The sequence below is a fragment of the Molossus molossus genome, unplaced genomic scaffold (genome assembly GCF_014108415.1).
Source record: "Molossus molossus isolate mMolMol1 unplaced genomic scaffold, mMolMol1.p scaffold_m16_p_7, whole genome shotgun sequence".
NCBI classification, from domain to species: Eukaryota; Metazoa; Chordata; class Mammalia; order Chiroptera; family Molossidae; genus Molossus; species Molossus molossus.
Genome location: NW_023425401.1, coordinates 93,075,596 through 93,092,767, shown reverse-complemented (window position 1 = coordinate 93,092,767; position 17,172 = coordinate 93,075,596). Strand labels below are relative to the sequence as shown.

The following is a 17,172-nucleotide window of genomic DNA, read 5'->3' as shown; positions in this document are numbered from 1 at the left end:
AACAGAGCTTGAAACTACATACCCCTTTTTGTTTCACTCTACAGGAAAAGAAACTGGATTTAAAAAAATTATTATTGCCTTGGCTGGTTTGGCTGAGCAGTTACAGCATCAGTCTGTGGATCAAAGGGTCACAGGTTTGAATTGTGGTCAAAGTCACAGACCTGGATTACAGGTTCGATTCCCAGCCCTGGTCAGGGTCATGCAGGAAGCAGTCAGTCGATGTCTCTCACATTGATGTTTCTCTCTCTTTCTCCCTCTCTCCTCCCCAATCCTTCCCTTTCCATTCTAAATATCAATGGATAAATATCCTCGGGTGAGGATTTAACAAACAAACAAACAACAACAACAAATATATTTTATTATTAACAAATGGTAACTTATATGGCCTTTGGGGTCCCACAACTGTTAATTGATACAGTAGCCCCCCCCCCCCCCATTATCAGCAGGGTATATGTTCTCAGACCCCCACTGGATGCCTGAAATGGCAAATAGTACTTAATCCTACAAATAACTATGTTTGAGAGAGATACATTAGTTGGTTGCCTCCTGCACAACCCTGATCAGGGCTGGGGATTGAACCTGCAGCCCAGGTACATGCCCTTGACAGGGAATTGAACCCTTTGGTTCGAGGCCTGATGTGCTAACCACTGAGCAAAACAGGCCAGCGTGGGGCCATTTATTATCAAGTAAAATAAGAGTTATTTAACCCAAGCACTGCAGTATGTTGACTGTAGATCTGATAACCAAGATGGCTACTAAATGACTAATGGGTAGGTAGTTTATACAGTTTACAAGCGGGGTGGGATATAACTTTGTGAGATTTTTCTTTTTTTTTTAATCGTCACCTGAGGATACCCTGTATTTTCCCATTTATCTTCAGATAGAATGGGAGGGAGGGAGGAAGGAAGAGAGAGAGAGAAACATTGGTGTTAGAGAGACACATTGATTGGTTGCGTCCCGCGACTTCAGCAGGGCTGGGGACAATCCACAACTGAAGTACGTGCCCTTGGCTGGAATCAAACCCGCAACTCTTGGGTCCACAGGCCAACGCCCTAACAACTGAGCAAAAATGGTCAGGACTGTGACATTTTTTTCATACTATTCAAAAAGGCATGCAATTTTAAACTTATGAATTATTTATTTCTAAACATTTTCATTTATTATTTTGACCATGAATAACTGAAACCATGGAAGGGGAAAGTGCACATAAGGGGGGAACTACTGTACTGGGTCACATTACTAATCCAAACTAAGGCTCCTACAGTAAAATCATGCCATGATGTAGATCTTGGATATTTTGGAATTTTACTACAAATTATATTTACATTCAAATGGATGAGAGCATAGGAGGGAAATGCATTTTAAATGCTGTGGCATTTTCTGACAAAAAGAGTTTTAGCTCTTTATCTTAACTTGGCTGATCTCAAGTGTTGCTTTAGAATATGTTAAGTATATTAAAATGGAGAGCATAACACATGTTTGATAATAGAATCATCGATCTTTGCAACACAGTTTGCAGTTATTAACATCTATTACTTTTACTGCTAATTCATTCAATTCACCATAGTTACCATTTTGAGATAGAGGGAAAAATAAATAAACCCCTGTATTTTGCGTCTCTTTTCATTTGTGTCCTTAGGGATTACAAACAAAAACAAAAACTTTTTTTCTTAATTTTTTTTCCAATCCTCATCTGAGGATATTTTTTCCATTGATTTTTTTTTTTTTTTTCAGGAAGAGGGAAGGGGTGGGAGCAAGAATGATAGTGAGAGAGGCATATTGATTGGTTGCCTCCTGAATGTGCCCTTATTAGGCCGAGGATTGGACCTGCAACTCGGGTATTTGTTTTTTGTTTTCTTTATTGATTTTAGAGGGAGAGATAGGGAGAGGGAGAAAGAGCTAGAAACATCAATGAGAGAGAACATTGGCCACCTCCTGCATGTTCCCCACTGGGGATTTGGCCTACAACCTGGGCGTGTGCTCTGACCGGGAATCTAATTGGTGACCTCTTGGTGCATGGGTTGACGCTCAACCACTGAGCCACACCGGCCAGGCAACAAAAACTTTTTTTTTTTTAAATCCTCACCGGAGGACATTTTCCCATTTTTTCGTTCAGGTAGAGTGGGAGGGAGAGAGAGGAACAGAGAGAGAGAGAGAGAAACATCGACGTGAAAGGAACACATTGAGTGGCTGCCACCCGCACAACCGACCAGGGCCGGGGACAAACTGCAACCGACGTACGCGCCCTTAGCAGGAACCAAACCCGGGTCTCTCAGGACCGCAGGTCGATGCTCTAACCGCTAAGCCAAACCGGCCAGGGCAACAAAAACTTTTTAAGTCAGATTTGTTTTATGGGTAGATGGAGGAGAGGAAGTGGACTTTTGAGTGTGTTCTTTAGTCTAATTATCTGGATTGCTGCCCATTTCTCCTGGCAGTAAAGAATGGCAGCTCTTGAATGCTGTCTTTGATTATCAGATGACATATATTTAAGTATACCTGTGTTGACTCATTCATGCTTTTGTGAACACATTTGCTTTTATCTTTTTTTCTACAGGCTGTTGGGTTAGAATAGTTAGGTGCCATATTTTTTCTGTCTTTAATTAATGTGGCTTTTCTTTTGAGATTTAGCTAAGAATTTTATAACGTGTAAACCATGATACATCTGGAAGACTGTTGGTGGCTCATAAAAGACTATTATATCATTTCATATAGTATTTCAATGAATATGTCTGTTTTCTATTAGTGTTCCTAGTTTATATTTTGACTTAATTTGTAGAAATCGAGCAATTGACCGGCAGGAAAGTACATAAGTAAATCTTTAGGGAGAAGGTATTTCCAGATCCTTTACAGTATCTTACATTTAAGGTTAATTAAAAGTAGTAGTGAAGCCAGGTCCTTTTTTTTTTTTAGGCGTTTGAAAATCGGAGCATACTTGGCCTATTTTCACTTGGTGCAGCTTGGCAATTATCAAACTCAAACTTACTTATGCTAAAAATGTATAGTAGTTTACAACTTTGCTATTTATCTTCTGAGTGTAAAAGTAGGCTATGCCTTAGATTTGCTTTAACTTTCAGTGAAGTCAGGCACAGGGAACTTGGCACCTGAATTTCGTGTTCTTATACTTCCAAGTTACTGGTCTCTCTTTTGTTTTTTCCTAAGCTAGTATTATACAATTTGGTCAGTGTTTCTGAGGTTTAGAAGCTACTAACTAGCTATTTTCTTTGTTTCTTTTTTTGGGGTACGTGCCCCTAACGGAAACCGAACCCAGGACTCTCTGGTCCGTAGGCCGGCGCTCCAGCCGTTGAACCAAACCGGCCAGGGCTAACTAGCTATTTTCTTTAAATCCTCAAGGTAGGAAGTCCAGAGGTCTTTATCACCCAGTATCCTCCTGTGCTCTTTAGACAAGGTAAATAGGAGTAGTCCCCTGTTCCTATGGGAGCTTATTCCCAGGATTTACTTTTGACCCCTTGGCATCTTATAATTCAGAGAATGACTAACAAAATACCACAAGCAGTTGTGTTTATTTTATATTTTGGGGGGGTGACCTGATATATGTGTATATATATTCAATCTTTGACCTGGATTATCTTAATTGACAGAGATACATGTCTTTTATTTGCTTTGATGGGAAACAATTTGAAATTCTATTTAAAATATATATATATTTTGTTGATTTTAGAATGGAAGGGAGGAGAGAGAAAGAAATAAATATTGATGTGAGAGAAAAACATCAACAGTCTCCTGCACACACCCTGACTGGGGATTGAACCTGCAACCTGGGCACATGCCCTGACTGGGAATCGAACTGACAACCTTTGGTGCTGGGGTGATGAAGCTCAACCAACTGAGCCATACTGGCCAGGGCAGAAATACTATTTTTTAATAGAATCAAGAAATAGTGTGTGACTTGGGTGCTTTTAAGTTGGGACTTATTACACATTTGAATGAATTTGATAAAATGTAGTAATTTTAGTCTGTTCTGGTTGTTTTAGTTCTTAAATGTCATTCTTACAATGTTTAGTCAGCTCTGATGATATTCTGATGACATTTTATTATTTAAAGTGAAATTTGAGAATCTTACGAAGATTTTTTTTTTTTAGCATGTTTTTCTATGTGGAGAAAACATGCAATGCAAATAATAGTATTACAAAGCAATGGTTGCTTTCTGAATATAAGGAATCTTCTAGATGAAATTTGTAATTCTATTCTTTCTGTGCAATATCATTTGTGGCCTTAAGTAATAGTTTGAGAAATACTGATGCTTGGCTGTAAATTCTGGTAACTGTTTTTATTATTGATAGAAAAAAATAAAAGAGTTGAAATTAGGAGTCTGCTTTTTTATCTGTGACTTATAAAATTAGTTTCTCTGCTTAGGCATATTTGTTATGTGAAAAATAGAACTAAAATAGTATAGTCTAATGCCTCAGTTAATCTTGTTTATGAATATAAGAGTCATAAATAAAAACAAAATGACTTAGTAGGGCTTTTTTTGTTTTTGTTTTATTTTTTATTTATTTTATTTATTTTTATTTTTATTTTTTGTCCTCACCCGAGGACATTTTTCTATTTTTTGTTCATATAGAGTGGGAGGGAGAGAGAGGAAGAGAGGGAGAGAGAGGAAGAGAGGGAGAGAGAGAAACATCGTCGTGAAAGGGACACATCGAGTGGCTGCCACCCACACCACCAACCAGGGCTGGGGACAAACTGCAACTGAGGTACGTGCCCTTAGCGGGAACCGAACCCCGGTCTCTCTGGACCGCAGGCCGATGCTCTAACCGCTGAGCCAAACCGGCCAGGGCTGTTTTTGTTTTAAATCCTCATTCAAGGATATTTTTTCCATTAATTTTTACATAGAGTGGAAGGGAGGAAGGGGATGGAGAGAGAGAAACATCGATGTGAGAGCATCACATTGATTTTTGCCTCCCGCATGACCCTGACTGGGGCTGGGGATAGAACCCAAGACTGATCTGAAGGCAGATGCTCTAACCACTGAAGACACTGGCTAGGGCTTTGTAGGGTTTTTTTAAAATCCTCACCTGAGGATATTTTTCTATTTATCTTCAGATAGAGTGGGTGGGAGAGAAAGGGAGAGAGAGAAACATCAACGTGAGAGGGACACATCAACTGGTTGCCTCCCTCTTGACTCTGACCAGGGCCAGGGATGAACTGCAACCTGGACTTGTGCCCTGACCAGGAATCGAACGGGGACCTCTCAGTCCATGGATCAATGCTCAATCCACTGAGCCACACTGGCTGGGCTTGTAGGATTTAATGTAAATGTTCTGCTATCTCTTTACAGCAGTAGATTAGATGACGTTGTGTTTTGTACTTCGAATTGTATGTGCCCTGTCAATTTAAAAATAAAATAAGGCCCTGCCCTGGCCGGTTTTGTTCAGTGGTTAGAGCGTCGGCCCACAGACCAAAGAGTCGCAGGTTTGATTCTAGCCAAGGGCATGTACCTCGGTTGTGGTTCATCCCCAGCCCTGGTCGGGGTCATGCGGGAGGCAACCAGTTGATGTAGCTCTCTCACTTTGATGTTTCTCTTTCTCTCTCTCTCTTTTTCTCTCCCTCCCTCCCTCCCTCCCTCCCTCCCTCCCTCCCTCCCTCTCTATCTGAAGATAAAGGAAAAATGTCCTCAGGTGAGGATTAAAAAAAATTTTTTTATAAAGAGTAAAAAAAACATAAAAAATACAATAAGGCCCATAAGAGTGCCTGATTTATAGAATTTTTTGTTTTTTGTTAATTCTCACCTGACGATACTTTTCCATTGAATTTTAGGTAGAGTGGAAGGGAGGTGGGGGAAGGAGGAGGGAGAGAAAAAAAGAAACATTGATGTGAGAGAGACACATTGGTTGCCTCTCAGAGGACCCTAACTGGGGCTGGGGATTGAACCTGCAACCCAGCCAGGCAGGTGCCCTTGACTGGGAATTGAACCCTTGACCCTTTGGTTCGAGAGCTGATGCTCTAACTGCAGAACCTAACCAGCCAGGGCTATGTTAACCATTTAAATATTTTACCTTTATGCCTTTTAAGACTTTCCAGATATCTTAAATATATCTTTTGCAGAAAATTTAGGTGCCAACATTTTTATTTATTATTATTTTTATTTTTCATTTTTTATTTTTTTGGTATGTGCCCCTAGTGGGAACCAAACCCGGGACTCTCTGGTCCGCAGGCTGATGCTCCAACCTCTGAGCCAAACCGGCCTGGGGCCAACATTTTTATGGATATTTAAGTTTTGAGTGGTTATAGTGGATCAGTTTTACGTCATGTTTTAGTATTTTTAATTACTAGTCTCAACACAGCTAAGCATATAGAAGAACTTTAGATGTTTAATTTTTTTAAAGCTGGAATGATTTTATGAAAGAAAGATTGGGATGTAAGCAGCCCTTCTAATAATTTTATGGTTTTTGCCTTAATGTTTGTTATTTTTTGACTTCTTATTTTAGATTTACAGAAAAGTTGTGAAGATAATACAGAGATTAACTCTATGTTACCATTTTATATTACAATGGCACATGTGTCAAAACTAAGAAACCATCGTTGGTACACTAAACTCTAGGCTTTATTCAGATTTCACCAGTTTTTTTCTTGAATGTTCTTTTCTGCTCCGGATTCAATCCAGGATACCATATTACGTATAGTGGTTATGTCTTCTTAATATTTCCTAGTCTGACAGTTTCTCATTCCTTCATTGTTTTACATGACCTTGACTGCTTTGGAGTATTGGTCAGGTATTCATTTGAGTGCTCCTCAATTTCTGTTTATGTGATTTTTCTCCCCTCATGATTAGACCTAATAATAATGAGGTATTAAATTTGGCCACGCCCTGGCCGGGTTGGCTCAGCGGTTGGAGTGTCGACCTGCGGTACAGAGAGACCCAGGTTCGGTTCCCGCTAAGGGCACGTACCTCGGTTGCAGTTTGTCCCCGGCCCTGGTTGGTCGTGCGAGTGGCAGCCACTCGATGTGTCCCTTCACATCGATGTTTCTCTCTCTCTCTCTCTTCCTCCCTCTCCCTCCCGCTCTATCTGAACAAAAAATGGAAAAATGTTCTCGGGTGAGGATAAAAAAAAAAAAAAAAAAAATTTGGCCAAATTCATTGTGGATGTTTGGAAAGAATACCACAGAGGGGAAGTGCCCCCTCATGACTGCACAGGTTAAACTGTTAACCTTGATCCACGTGACTAAGGTGGTGTTTGCCAGGTTTCTCCATTGTAAAGTTACTGTTTTTCCCTCTGTATTCTATTCTTTTGGAAGCTAGTCACTAAGCTAACATTCAAGGGGGCTAGAGGTATTAAGCACCACATCCTGGAGGGAGTAATTGTTTTTAACTTTTGATATTAACGTATCAGTGCGTTTATCTGAGTTATTAGTGGCTTTTGTATAGAAGTTACATTTGATTTTGAATGAAGTGTAAATTGGTACTGCCTCTTTGAAAATAAGATGGACTATAAATGTATGAGGATGTGGTCTGGAAGCACATACATTTGGTGGATTTGTTTAGCTATTTGCATGGCAAATTTAACTTTCTGCATTTGGTTTTTTTTAGATCTATAACATTTATATGTGAAAATGAAGATAAACTTAGTTTGAGTTGCAAAGCTATTAGTGAAGAGCCTCATAACTAAAGAAATTGTATAATCTTAAAGAGTTTTAGATCAGAAAGAGAACTTGAGGATAAGGTAATGATGAAATGCTATTACATTCATTGTATCTTTTTGTTATTAACTATGGCAGATTCTCGAATGTCATTTTGATGCAATGTTGAGATGCTGTAGAAACTAACTCTTATATTATTTAGCCTATGGTAAAATGGGTTTCTTTTCTTTTTTTTTTTTATCCTCACCAGAGGACATTTCTGCATTTACCTTCAGATAGAATGGAAAGGAGAGAGGGAGGAAGAGAGAGAGTGTCAGTGTGAGAGAGAGACATCGACTGGTTGCCACCCACACGACCCCAACCAGGGGACAAACTGCAACCGAGGTATGTGCCCTTAGCGGGAATCAAACCCGGGTCTATCCAGACCTCAGGCCAATGCTCTAACCGCTGAGCCAAACCGGCCAGGGCCAAAACGGGTTTCTTTATATGTCATTTTGCTCAAAGTTTCAGAACCTATCTGCTAGATTAAGTGAGGACTTAACTATGGTTATGTAATTAACTCAGTAAGAGAGAAGAATATGTTTTTATCAGCTGCTAATTCTGACAGAAGGCCAGTATTTTGGCTCATAGAAATATATTCTATCTTGAGTATATTTTGCATTATTTTGATAACTTTTTTCTCTTTAGTGATTCTATTTGTAATTTCAACAAAAATCTTGATATAAATGTAGTTGGCTGTCACTTTTTCTTGATTTCAGAATTTTCTAAGCAATTGAATCTTCTTTGAATGAGAAAACTTGTTTAATCGTTTTGGTATATTTTTATTTTGTCTGATGTTTTTACCATTTTCACCTTTCTCCCTATGAATAACACTAAGTGATTTTCATATGATGAAAGTCTAAAAGTGGCCCTGGCTGGTTTGGCTCAGCGGTTAGACCGTCGGCCTGCGGACCAGAGAGTCTGGGGTTCATTGCCCACTAGGGGCATGTATCTCAGTTGCAGTTTGTCCCTGGTTCCAGTTGGGGTCGTGTGGGTGGCAACCAGTCCATGTGTCTCTCTCACATCCATGTTTCTCTTTCTCTCTTCCCCCCCTCTCCCTCCTGCTCTGTCTGAAGATAAATGCAAAAAAAAAAAAAAAAAAGTCCTCGGGTGAGGATTAAAATAAATAAATAAAAGTATATACAATACATTGTTTTCTTGAGCACAGTATATTTATAGCTGAGGCTATTGTATAGTGTAAGCTCTGGAAAAGCAACAGTAATATTAAAATTTGGCCTAACCCATTTGATCTAGGCTAAAAAGTTAAGCCAAAGTATTTATCTCTCGGGGGTTTTTTGAAAATAGTGAGGAAGAAAGGTAGAATTTGAATATTAATGGGAACTATCTCATTAGTTATAAATATAGTAGTAATGCTTTATTTTGAGATTGTAGAGGACAGTTTAGAATTTATGTATCAACTCAAGGGGACACCTGGATTTTTGTGTGGTATATAAGTCAGAAGTGTTTTATAACCAGCTGTTTGTTTGTTTATATTATTTTATCTTCACCCGAGGACATTTTTCCATTTTTTTGTTCAGATAGAGTGGGAGGGAGAGAGAGAGAGAGAAACATTGACGCAAAAGGGACACATCGAGTGGCTACCACCTGCACGACCCAACCAGGGCCGGGGACAAACTGCAACCGAGGTACACGCCCTTAGCGGGAACTGAACCCTGGTCTCTCTGGACCGCAGGCCAATGCTCTAACCACTGAGCAAAACTGGCCAGGGCTATAACCAGCTGTTTACTGATTTGGTTACCCTGGTGGTGCATTTTCAGACCTTTGGCCTTTGCCAGCATCTGGATGTCATGCAGGTGCTAAGAGTTAATAGTGTGACAGTTAGGGTCAATCTAGTGGCTTGATGACCCTGGGCAAGTGTTTAACTTTTTTTTTTTTTGTAACCTCTTATTCTTTTCTCACTTTTTTCCCCCCTAATTTTTTTCTTTATTAATTTTAGAGAGAGAGGAATGGAGTGAGAACATCGATTGGCCGCCTCCTGCATGCCCCCTCACTGGGGATTGGGCCCACAACCTGGGCATGTGCCCTGACCTGGAATCGAACCAGTGACCTCTTGGTGCATGGGTCATTGCTCAACCACCGAGCCACACTGGCCTGGCATTTGCTCACTTTCTTAAGTTTGTGTGCCCCAATAGCCTTTTTTAAAAAATCAAAACTGTTTTTATAGAGTAGTTTTAGGATCATAGCAAAATTGAAGGGAAGGTACAGAGATTTCCCATATCTCTCCGCCCCCATTCATGAACAGCCTGCCCCACTATCAATATCCCCCACCAGAGTGATGCATTTGTTATAATTGATGAACTTACATTAACACATCGTTATTATTCAAAATAGTTTACATATCTCTTGGTGTTGTACAACCTATGGGTTTGGACAGATGTATGATGACTTTACATCCACCATTATGGTATCAAACAGTATTTTCACTGCCCTAAAATCCTCTGTGCTCTACCTGTTTCACCCTACCCCCACCCTCTGGCAGCCACTGATTTTTTTTTTTTACTGTCTCCATAGTTTTGCCTTTTCCAGATGTCATATAGTTGGAATCATACAGTATAGCCTTTTCAGATTGGCCTATTTCACTTAGTAATGTGCATTTGAATTTCCTTCATGTCTCTTCGTGGCTTGATAACACATTTCTTTTTAGCACCGAGTAAAATTCCATTGTGTGAATGTACCAGTTTATTTATTCATTCACTTTAGTGGGCCACTTTTAGTAAGTATAGTTAATACTCTTAATGGTTTCTAATATTTTTCAGATTCACTTTTGTACTTTTTTTTTTTTTTTTTTCAAAAAAATCTTTTAGTAGCAGTAGCTAAACTCTGTCCTGCTGGCCCTTTCTATCCTCGGTTCCACCTTGTTCTCTGATACTTGTTCTATAATGTGGTACTTCTCATTCTAACATTTATTCTTGTAGCATCTTGATTTGAGATGTTATGGCCCATTTTTCTGGATAAAAACCTGGACTACACAGATTGGTAGAAAGTGCTGAAATCATAGAGGAAGTTTTTCCAGTGATGGGTCTGGAGCCAACTATGCTCTCTCATGCTTTTGTCCCATATAACATACAAGGAACCCGTATTTTACATGATGATGGCCCCAAAATACAAGATTAGTGATGCTGGCAATTTGGATATGCCAAAGAGAAGCTGTAAAGTGCTTCCATTAAGTGAAAAGGTATGTACATATAGGAAAAACAGTATAGATAGGGTTCTAATCTCTGTGGTCTTGGGCATCCACTGGAGGGTCTTGAAACATATCCCCTGCAGATAAGGGGGACTACTGTATGTTGGAAGAGTTGTTGTCATGTTATAAGACTAGGATGTGCTTCATTTGTACCTAGCATACTGTTGGTGTAATAGTACAGTCTTTGGTAAAATATATGAATCAAATTGAATTGAATTATACTATAAATTACATAAATACACATTTAGCCAAGAAGGAAAATTGGTATTGTGTGAAGATGACAAGTGTTTTTATGGTCGTAAAGAATGTCAGATTTGGCCCGGCCGGGGTGGTTCAGTGGTTGAGCGTCGACCCATGCACCAAACTGGTTGCCAGTTTGATTCCGGTCAGGGCACATGCCCAGTTTGTGGGCCAAATCCCTGGTGAGGGGCATGCAGGAGGCGGCCAGTGTTTCTATCTCTCTCTCCCTCCCTCTCTCTCTCTCTAAAATCAATCAATAAATAAAAAATTTTAAAGCCCTGGCCGATTTGGTTCAGCGGTTAGAGCGTCGGCCTGCGGTCCAGAGAGACTTGGGTTCGGTTCCTGCTAAGGGCACGTACCTTGGTTACAGTTTGTCCCTGGCCGGGTCGTGCGGGTGGCAGCCACTTGATGTGTCCCTTTCACGTCGATGTTTCTCTCTCTCTCTCTCCCTCCCTCCCACTCTATCTGAATAAGAAATGGAAAAATGTCTTTGGGTGAAGATAAAATAAATAAATAAATAAAAATAAAAAATAAAAAGAATGTCAGATTTGTACTATGTGTTATAGATTCTAAAGACATTTTTTCCTGCAGCTTAACATTTTGAAATTGAGATGTCTTACAATTGGTGGTGAGTCACATTTTGATTATCCACTTTTTTTCTTTCATGGTGTGTCATAAAAACAGTGTTTTATCATTGATGTGATGAAATAAGGTAGTCCCTCTTTTTTTTTTTTTTTTTTATCCTCACCCGAGAACATTTTTCCTTTTTTTGTTCAGGTAGAGTGGGAGGGAGAGAGAGGAACAGAGAGAGAGAGAAACATCGATGTGAAAGGAACACATCGAGTGGCTGCCACCCGCACAACCGACCAGGGCTGGGGACAAACTGCAACTGAGGCACGCGCCCCTAGTGGGAACCGAACCCGGGTCTCTCAGGACCGCAGGCCGACGCTCTAACTGCTGAACCAAATCGGCCAGGGCTAGTCCCTCTTTTTGTGTGGAGGCAAGGAGGGAACACATTGGGTAGCAGTTTACTTATTGGGCTACAGGATATGCTGCATTATATGTTATTTTTATCAGGCCCTGAGTTGATGCTGAGCAGCTGACAGTGGGGACCCATGTTAGATATTTCACTCATAAAGCAGTTATCTAGTTATCTTTATTCCAAGCTAGAAGACTAGTTAGACTTCAATGCCAAAATTCTGGCTTTTAAAATGTAAAACTGATATAAATATTGTTTTTTTTTTATATGTAAAGTTTTTTGTTTTTCTATGTAATCATATTGTTTTGGTTTTTTTTTAATCTTTATTGTTGCCCTGGCCGGTTTGGTTCAGTGGTTAGAGCGTCGGCCTGAGGTCCTGAGAGACCCGGGTTCGGTTTCCGCTAAGGGCACGTACCTCGGTTGCAGTTTGTCCCCAGCCCTGGTCGGTTGTGCGGGTGGCAGCCACTCGATGTGTTCCTTTCACATCGATGTTTCTCTCTCTCTCTCTGTTCCTCTCTCTCCCTCCCACTCTACCTGAACAAAAAATGGAAAAATGTCCTCGGGTGAGGATTAAAAAAAAAAGAAAAAATCTTTATTGTTGGATGTAGAATGTATTACAGATGTTCCTCATTTTTTCCCCATTGACCCCCTTCTCCCCCCTCCCGCCCCCCTCCCACCTTTTCCCACACTATTGTCTGTGTCCATTGGTTATGCATATAAGTTCTTTGATTTATTTCCTCCCAAGCCCCAATCCCCTTCTCTCTGAGGTTTGTCAGTCTAGCAATGAATTTGTACTTCTTAATCCCTTCACCTTTTTCACCCATTCCCCCTACCCCCCTCCCATCTGGCAACTAATAAAATGTTCTCTGTATCTATGAGAATGTTTCTGTTCTACCTGTTCATTTTGTTTGTAGATTCCATTGTTGATAGATATGTATTCATTGCCATCTTGTTTGTTCATACATTTTATCTTTTTCTTCAAAAAGACCCTTCATCATTTCATATAATAACGGTTTGGTGGTGGTGAACTCCTTTAACTTTTTCTTGTCTGGGCAGCTCTTTCTATGTCCATCGATTCTAAATGACAGCTTTGCAAGATGGAGTAATCTTGGTTGTAGGTTCTTGCTTTTCATCACTCTGAATATTTCTTGCCACTCCCTTCTGGCCTGCAAAGTTTCTTTTGAGAAATCAGCTGACAGCCTAATGGGAACTCCCTTGTAGGTAACTAGCTGCCTTTCTCTTGCTGCTTTTAAGATTCTTTGTCTTGAACTTTTTGCCTTTTGATGATGATGTGTCTTGGTGTGGGCCTCTTGGGGTTCATCTTTTTGGGACTCTCTGTGCTTCCTGGACTTGTATGTCTGTTTCCTTCACCAAATTAGGGAAATTTTCTGCCATTACTGTTTCAAACAGGTTTTCAATTTCTTGTTCTCGCTCTTCTTCTGGCACCCCCAAGATGCGAAAGTTGGCCCGCTTGAAGTTGTCCCAGAGGCTCCTTACACTATCCTCATTTTTTTGGATTCTTTTTGCTGTTCTGATTGGGAGTTTTTTGCTTCCTTATATTCCAAATCGATGGTTTGCTTCTTGGATTTACGTACTCTACTATTGAGTCTGTGTAAATTATTCTTTATTTTAGTTAGTGCCTCCTTCATTTCTGACTGTGCATCCATCATTTCTGACTGGTCCTTTTTTAAGTTCTTGAGGCCCTCACTAAGTTCACTGAGGTTCGCACTAAGTTCATTGAGCATCCTTATAAGCAGTATTTTGAATTCAGCATCTGTTAGGTTGCTTATCTCCATTTCGCTTAGTTCTTTTATTGGGATTTTGTTCTGTTCTTTCATTTGGGACCTGGTTCTTTGTCTCCTCATTTTGGCTGCTTCCCTGTGTTTGTTTCAGTGTATTACTTAACCAGAGGTATGGGGCTATCTGAGACCAAATGCTGCTTGTTTGAAAGAATTTAGGAAAAACCTGAAGCAGGATCCAAGACAGGCCAACCCTATGGTTAAGCAAGTGGCAACAGCTTGGGTGGGCCTGAAAGTTGGGTGGGGCGGGGCCTCAGGGAGTCACCAGGGCGGGGCTACCAGTGTGAGCCAGGTTGCTGGAAGCCCAGATATGGTGGCTGCCTGCTGCCTCAGGGAAGGGCTCACCAAAGGAACAAAGGCCTCTGACAGCAGTCTGTCCAGGAGAAAGCCCCCTCTCCAGCCCTCACTCCAGTGCCAAACAGCTCAGTTCTTCCCTGTATGTCTCTGGTGCCCCTCGAGCTGCCTCCCCTCCAAGCTTAGAGGGAGAGAGTCTGATAAGTCCGTGTGCGGGCCCTTAAAGGAGCTGCCTGGGGCTCCAGCTGCGTCAGCTTCCCTGAGCCTCAGTTCCTGCTGGTTTTTCCAGCCAGAAGTTATGGGAACTTCTCTTCCTGGCACTGGAACCCTGAGTGGGGCACCTGGTGTGGGACGGGGACCCCTCAGTCCTCAGGAAGGACCTTCCCAGCCGAGGGATCCTCCTGATTTTTATCCGCCACGCTTGGGTGTAGGACCAGCCCCTCCACCTCCACCCCTCCTACCAGTCTGGATGTGGCTGCTTCTTTAATTTCTTAGTTGTAGGACTTCCATTCAGCTTGATTTCAGGCGGTTTTGAATGATGGTTGTTCTGTAGTTTAGTTGTAACTTTGATGTGGTTGTGGGAGGACGCGATACCGCGTTTACCTACGCCGCCATCTTGACCGGAAGTCCTATTTAATCATATTGTTGATGGGAACATAATAATGGTTAAGTATTGAATTATTCCGTTTCTGTGTAAAGCAGGCCTTGGGAGGTTTTACTGTGTAGCTCTTAGAAAAGGAGAATTACTGTGTAGCAGAATAAATTTTTGAAAATTTATTTTAATTAAAAAAATTTTAGTTATTAATACTTCACTGAAGCTTGAGGAATTAAATCACAAGTTTACTTTTGGCTTCTGATGTTGTGAATCCAAGTATTCTTAATATTTATTCTGTATGATTTTATGAGGACCTAGAAGGCGCAGCTGCTCATTTCTTTATCTTTTTTTGTTAATCCTAACCAGAGGATTTTTTTTTTTTTTTTAAGAGAAAGTGGAAGGGAGGGAGAGGTAGAGAGAGAAACATCAATGAAAGAGAGACACATTGGTTGGTTGTCTCCCGCATGGTCTTGACCAGGGTTGGAAATCGAACCTGCAACCCAGGTATGTGCCCTTAAGCAGGAATTGAACCTGAGACCCTTCTTTTGGAGGGTTGATACTCTAACCGCTGAGCAAAACTGTCAGGGCTCATTTCTTTGTCTTTAGAGCTTTTTTTTTGTTCTCTTGAATAAGTTTAAAGATAAGTTATTAAATTCTATTATTATCCTGTGCTTCTGTTTAATTTTATATAAAAACAAATAGGACCATAATATGAGATACAGTTGATCCTTGAATAATGAATGGGTTTGGACTGCATGGGTCTACTTATATGTGGATTTTTTTTCAGTAACTACATGCAGTACCGTAAATGTAATTTCTCTTGTGATTTTAACATTTTCTTTTCTCTAGCTGTATTGTATAATACACGTAACATACAAAATGTGTTAACCATTTACATTATTGCTAAGGCTTTCAGTCAACAGTAGGCTATTAGAGTTAAGTTTAGGGGAGTCAAAAGTTATACATGGGTTTTTTGTTTTGTTTTTGTTAATTCTCATCCAAGGATATTTTTTCCATTGATTTTTTTTTTTTTCTCTTCTAGTTTTTTAGAGAGAGTGGAAGGGAGGGGGGAAGTGGGAGAGAAATCAATGTGAGAGAGATACATCAATTGGTTGCCTCCTACATGCATCCTGACTGGGGCCATGGATGGAACCTGCAGTGCAGGTACATGCATTTGACTGGGACTCAAACCTTAGACCCTTTGGTGCATGGGTTGACACTCTAACCACTGAGCCCTCACCAGCCAGTGCTATACAGGGTTTTGACTGTTCAGGGGATCACCATCCCTAACTCCTGCGTTGTTTAAGGGTCATATGTATGAAGATACTACACAAATAAATAACTGTAGGCACTTAAAATGTAGGTTTAAAAAGAGAGTAGGACCACCCTGGCCGGTTTGGCTCAGCAATTGGAGTGTCAGCCCGTGAACCAACGAGTCATGGGTTTGGTTCTGGTCAAGGGCACGTACCTCGGTTGCGGTTTGCCCTTGGCCCCGATTGGGGTTGTGCGGCAGGCAACCCATTGATATTTCTCTCTCATGTTGATGGTTTTCTCTCTACCTCCCTCCCACTCAGTCTAAAGATAAATGGAAAAATATCCTCAGGTGAGGATGAGAGAAGAAAAAGAGGGTAGGACCTTGGAAGAGTATGGAGTTGATTCTGTCAGGCCTGGAGAATGCTTCCTGAAGGAAGCCAAATGTCATAGAGGCAGGAGTAAAATATGCATGAGGGTACCCATGATGGGGATGGGAGGTGTCTGGTGGCTTGGCTTGATTTAAAGTTCAGAGGTTGTAAATTAGTCCCTGTTAAGTATGTACTACTATAGTGCGGTGTGTGTGACCAAGATTATGTGGGTTGCTGTAAGGTGAATAGGCTGAGCTTTTTGCTATTTATGATCTAATGGACACTCAGGGCTACATCTGATACTTTGCTGGAGGTATGATCTCTCATCATCTGTCAACCAAAGGAGGAATCTTGGTAAAGAATATACCCACAGAGGTTGTTAAAAATCTGATTATGGGTTGGCAGGGTTTTAATAGAGGGGAATGCATGATTTTGTGGCACATTTTATGAGAAATGATTAAGATAATATTTTGAAATGCATATCCTTTTTCAGATATGTACTATATTTGAAAAGTAAAATAGAATGGATTGACCATAGGTTTTAGTCACATACTTGGAATTGCATCTGCATTTGTTTCCTTGTCCAAAACATGAAAATACCACATATAAGATTGCTTGAATCATATGAAATAGTGTATGTGACTGCATTTAGTATTTAGTGAATAACTCAAGAATTGTAGTTGAGCCCTGGCAGTTTTGCTCAGCAGTTAGAGCATTGGCTTGCAGTCCGGAGAGACCTGGGTTCAATTCCCGCTAAGGGTGCATACCTTGGTTGTGATTTGTCCCCGGCCCTGGTTGGG

At 40.6% G+C, this 17,172-nt stretch overlaps 1 protein-coding gene and 1 long non-coding RNA gene across 6 annotated transcripts in view; both read left to right on the top strand.

Annotated features, from left to right (window-relative positions):
* Positions 1-17,172, top strand: part of UBE2H (ubiquitin conjugating enzyme E2 H) — a 123,987-nt gene that overhangs the window by 11,647 nt on the left and 95,168 nt on the right. Inside the window, exon 1 of one of the 4 annotated variants that reach the window (XM_036246603.1) lies at positions 11,680-11,711. The exons of the other annotated variants lie outside the window; for them this stretch is intronic. Coding sequence (XP_036102496.1) covers positions 11,695-11,711 — 17 coding nt within the window. The 5' untranslated portion in view covers positions 11,680-11,694. Of the gene's footprint in view, positions 1-11,679; positions 11,712-17,172 lie in introns of those variants that run through there. 4 annotated transcript variants of the gene reach the window in all.
* On the top strand, positions 8-10,493 carry LOC118619831. 2 transcript variants are annotated; one of them, XR_004957329.1, is made up of 3 exons: positions 8-172; positions 7,550-7,682; positions 10,464-10,493. It is a non-coding gene; the product is annotated as an uncharacterized LOC118619831 (long non-coding RNA). The 2 variants fall into 2 exon arrangements; XR_004957330.1 differs by lacking the exon at positions 10,464-10,493 and adding an exon at positions 9,177-9,206.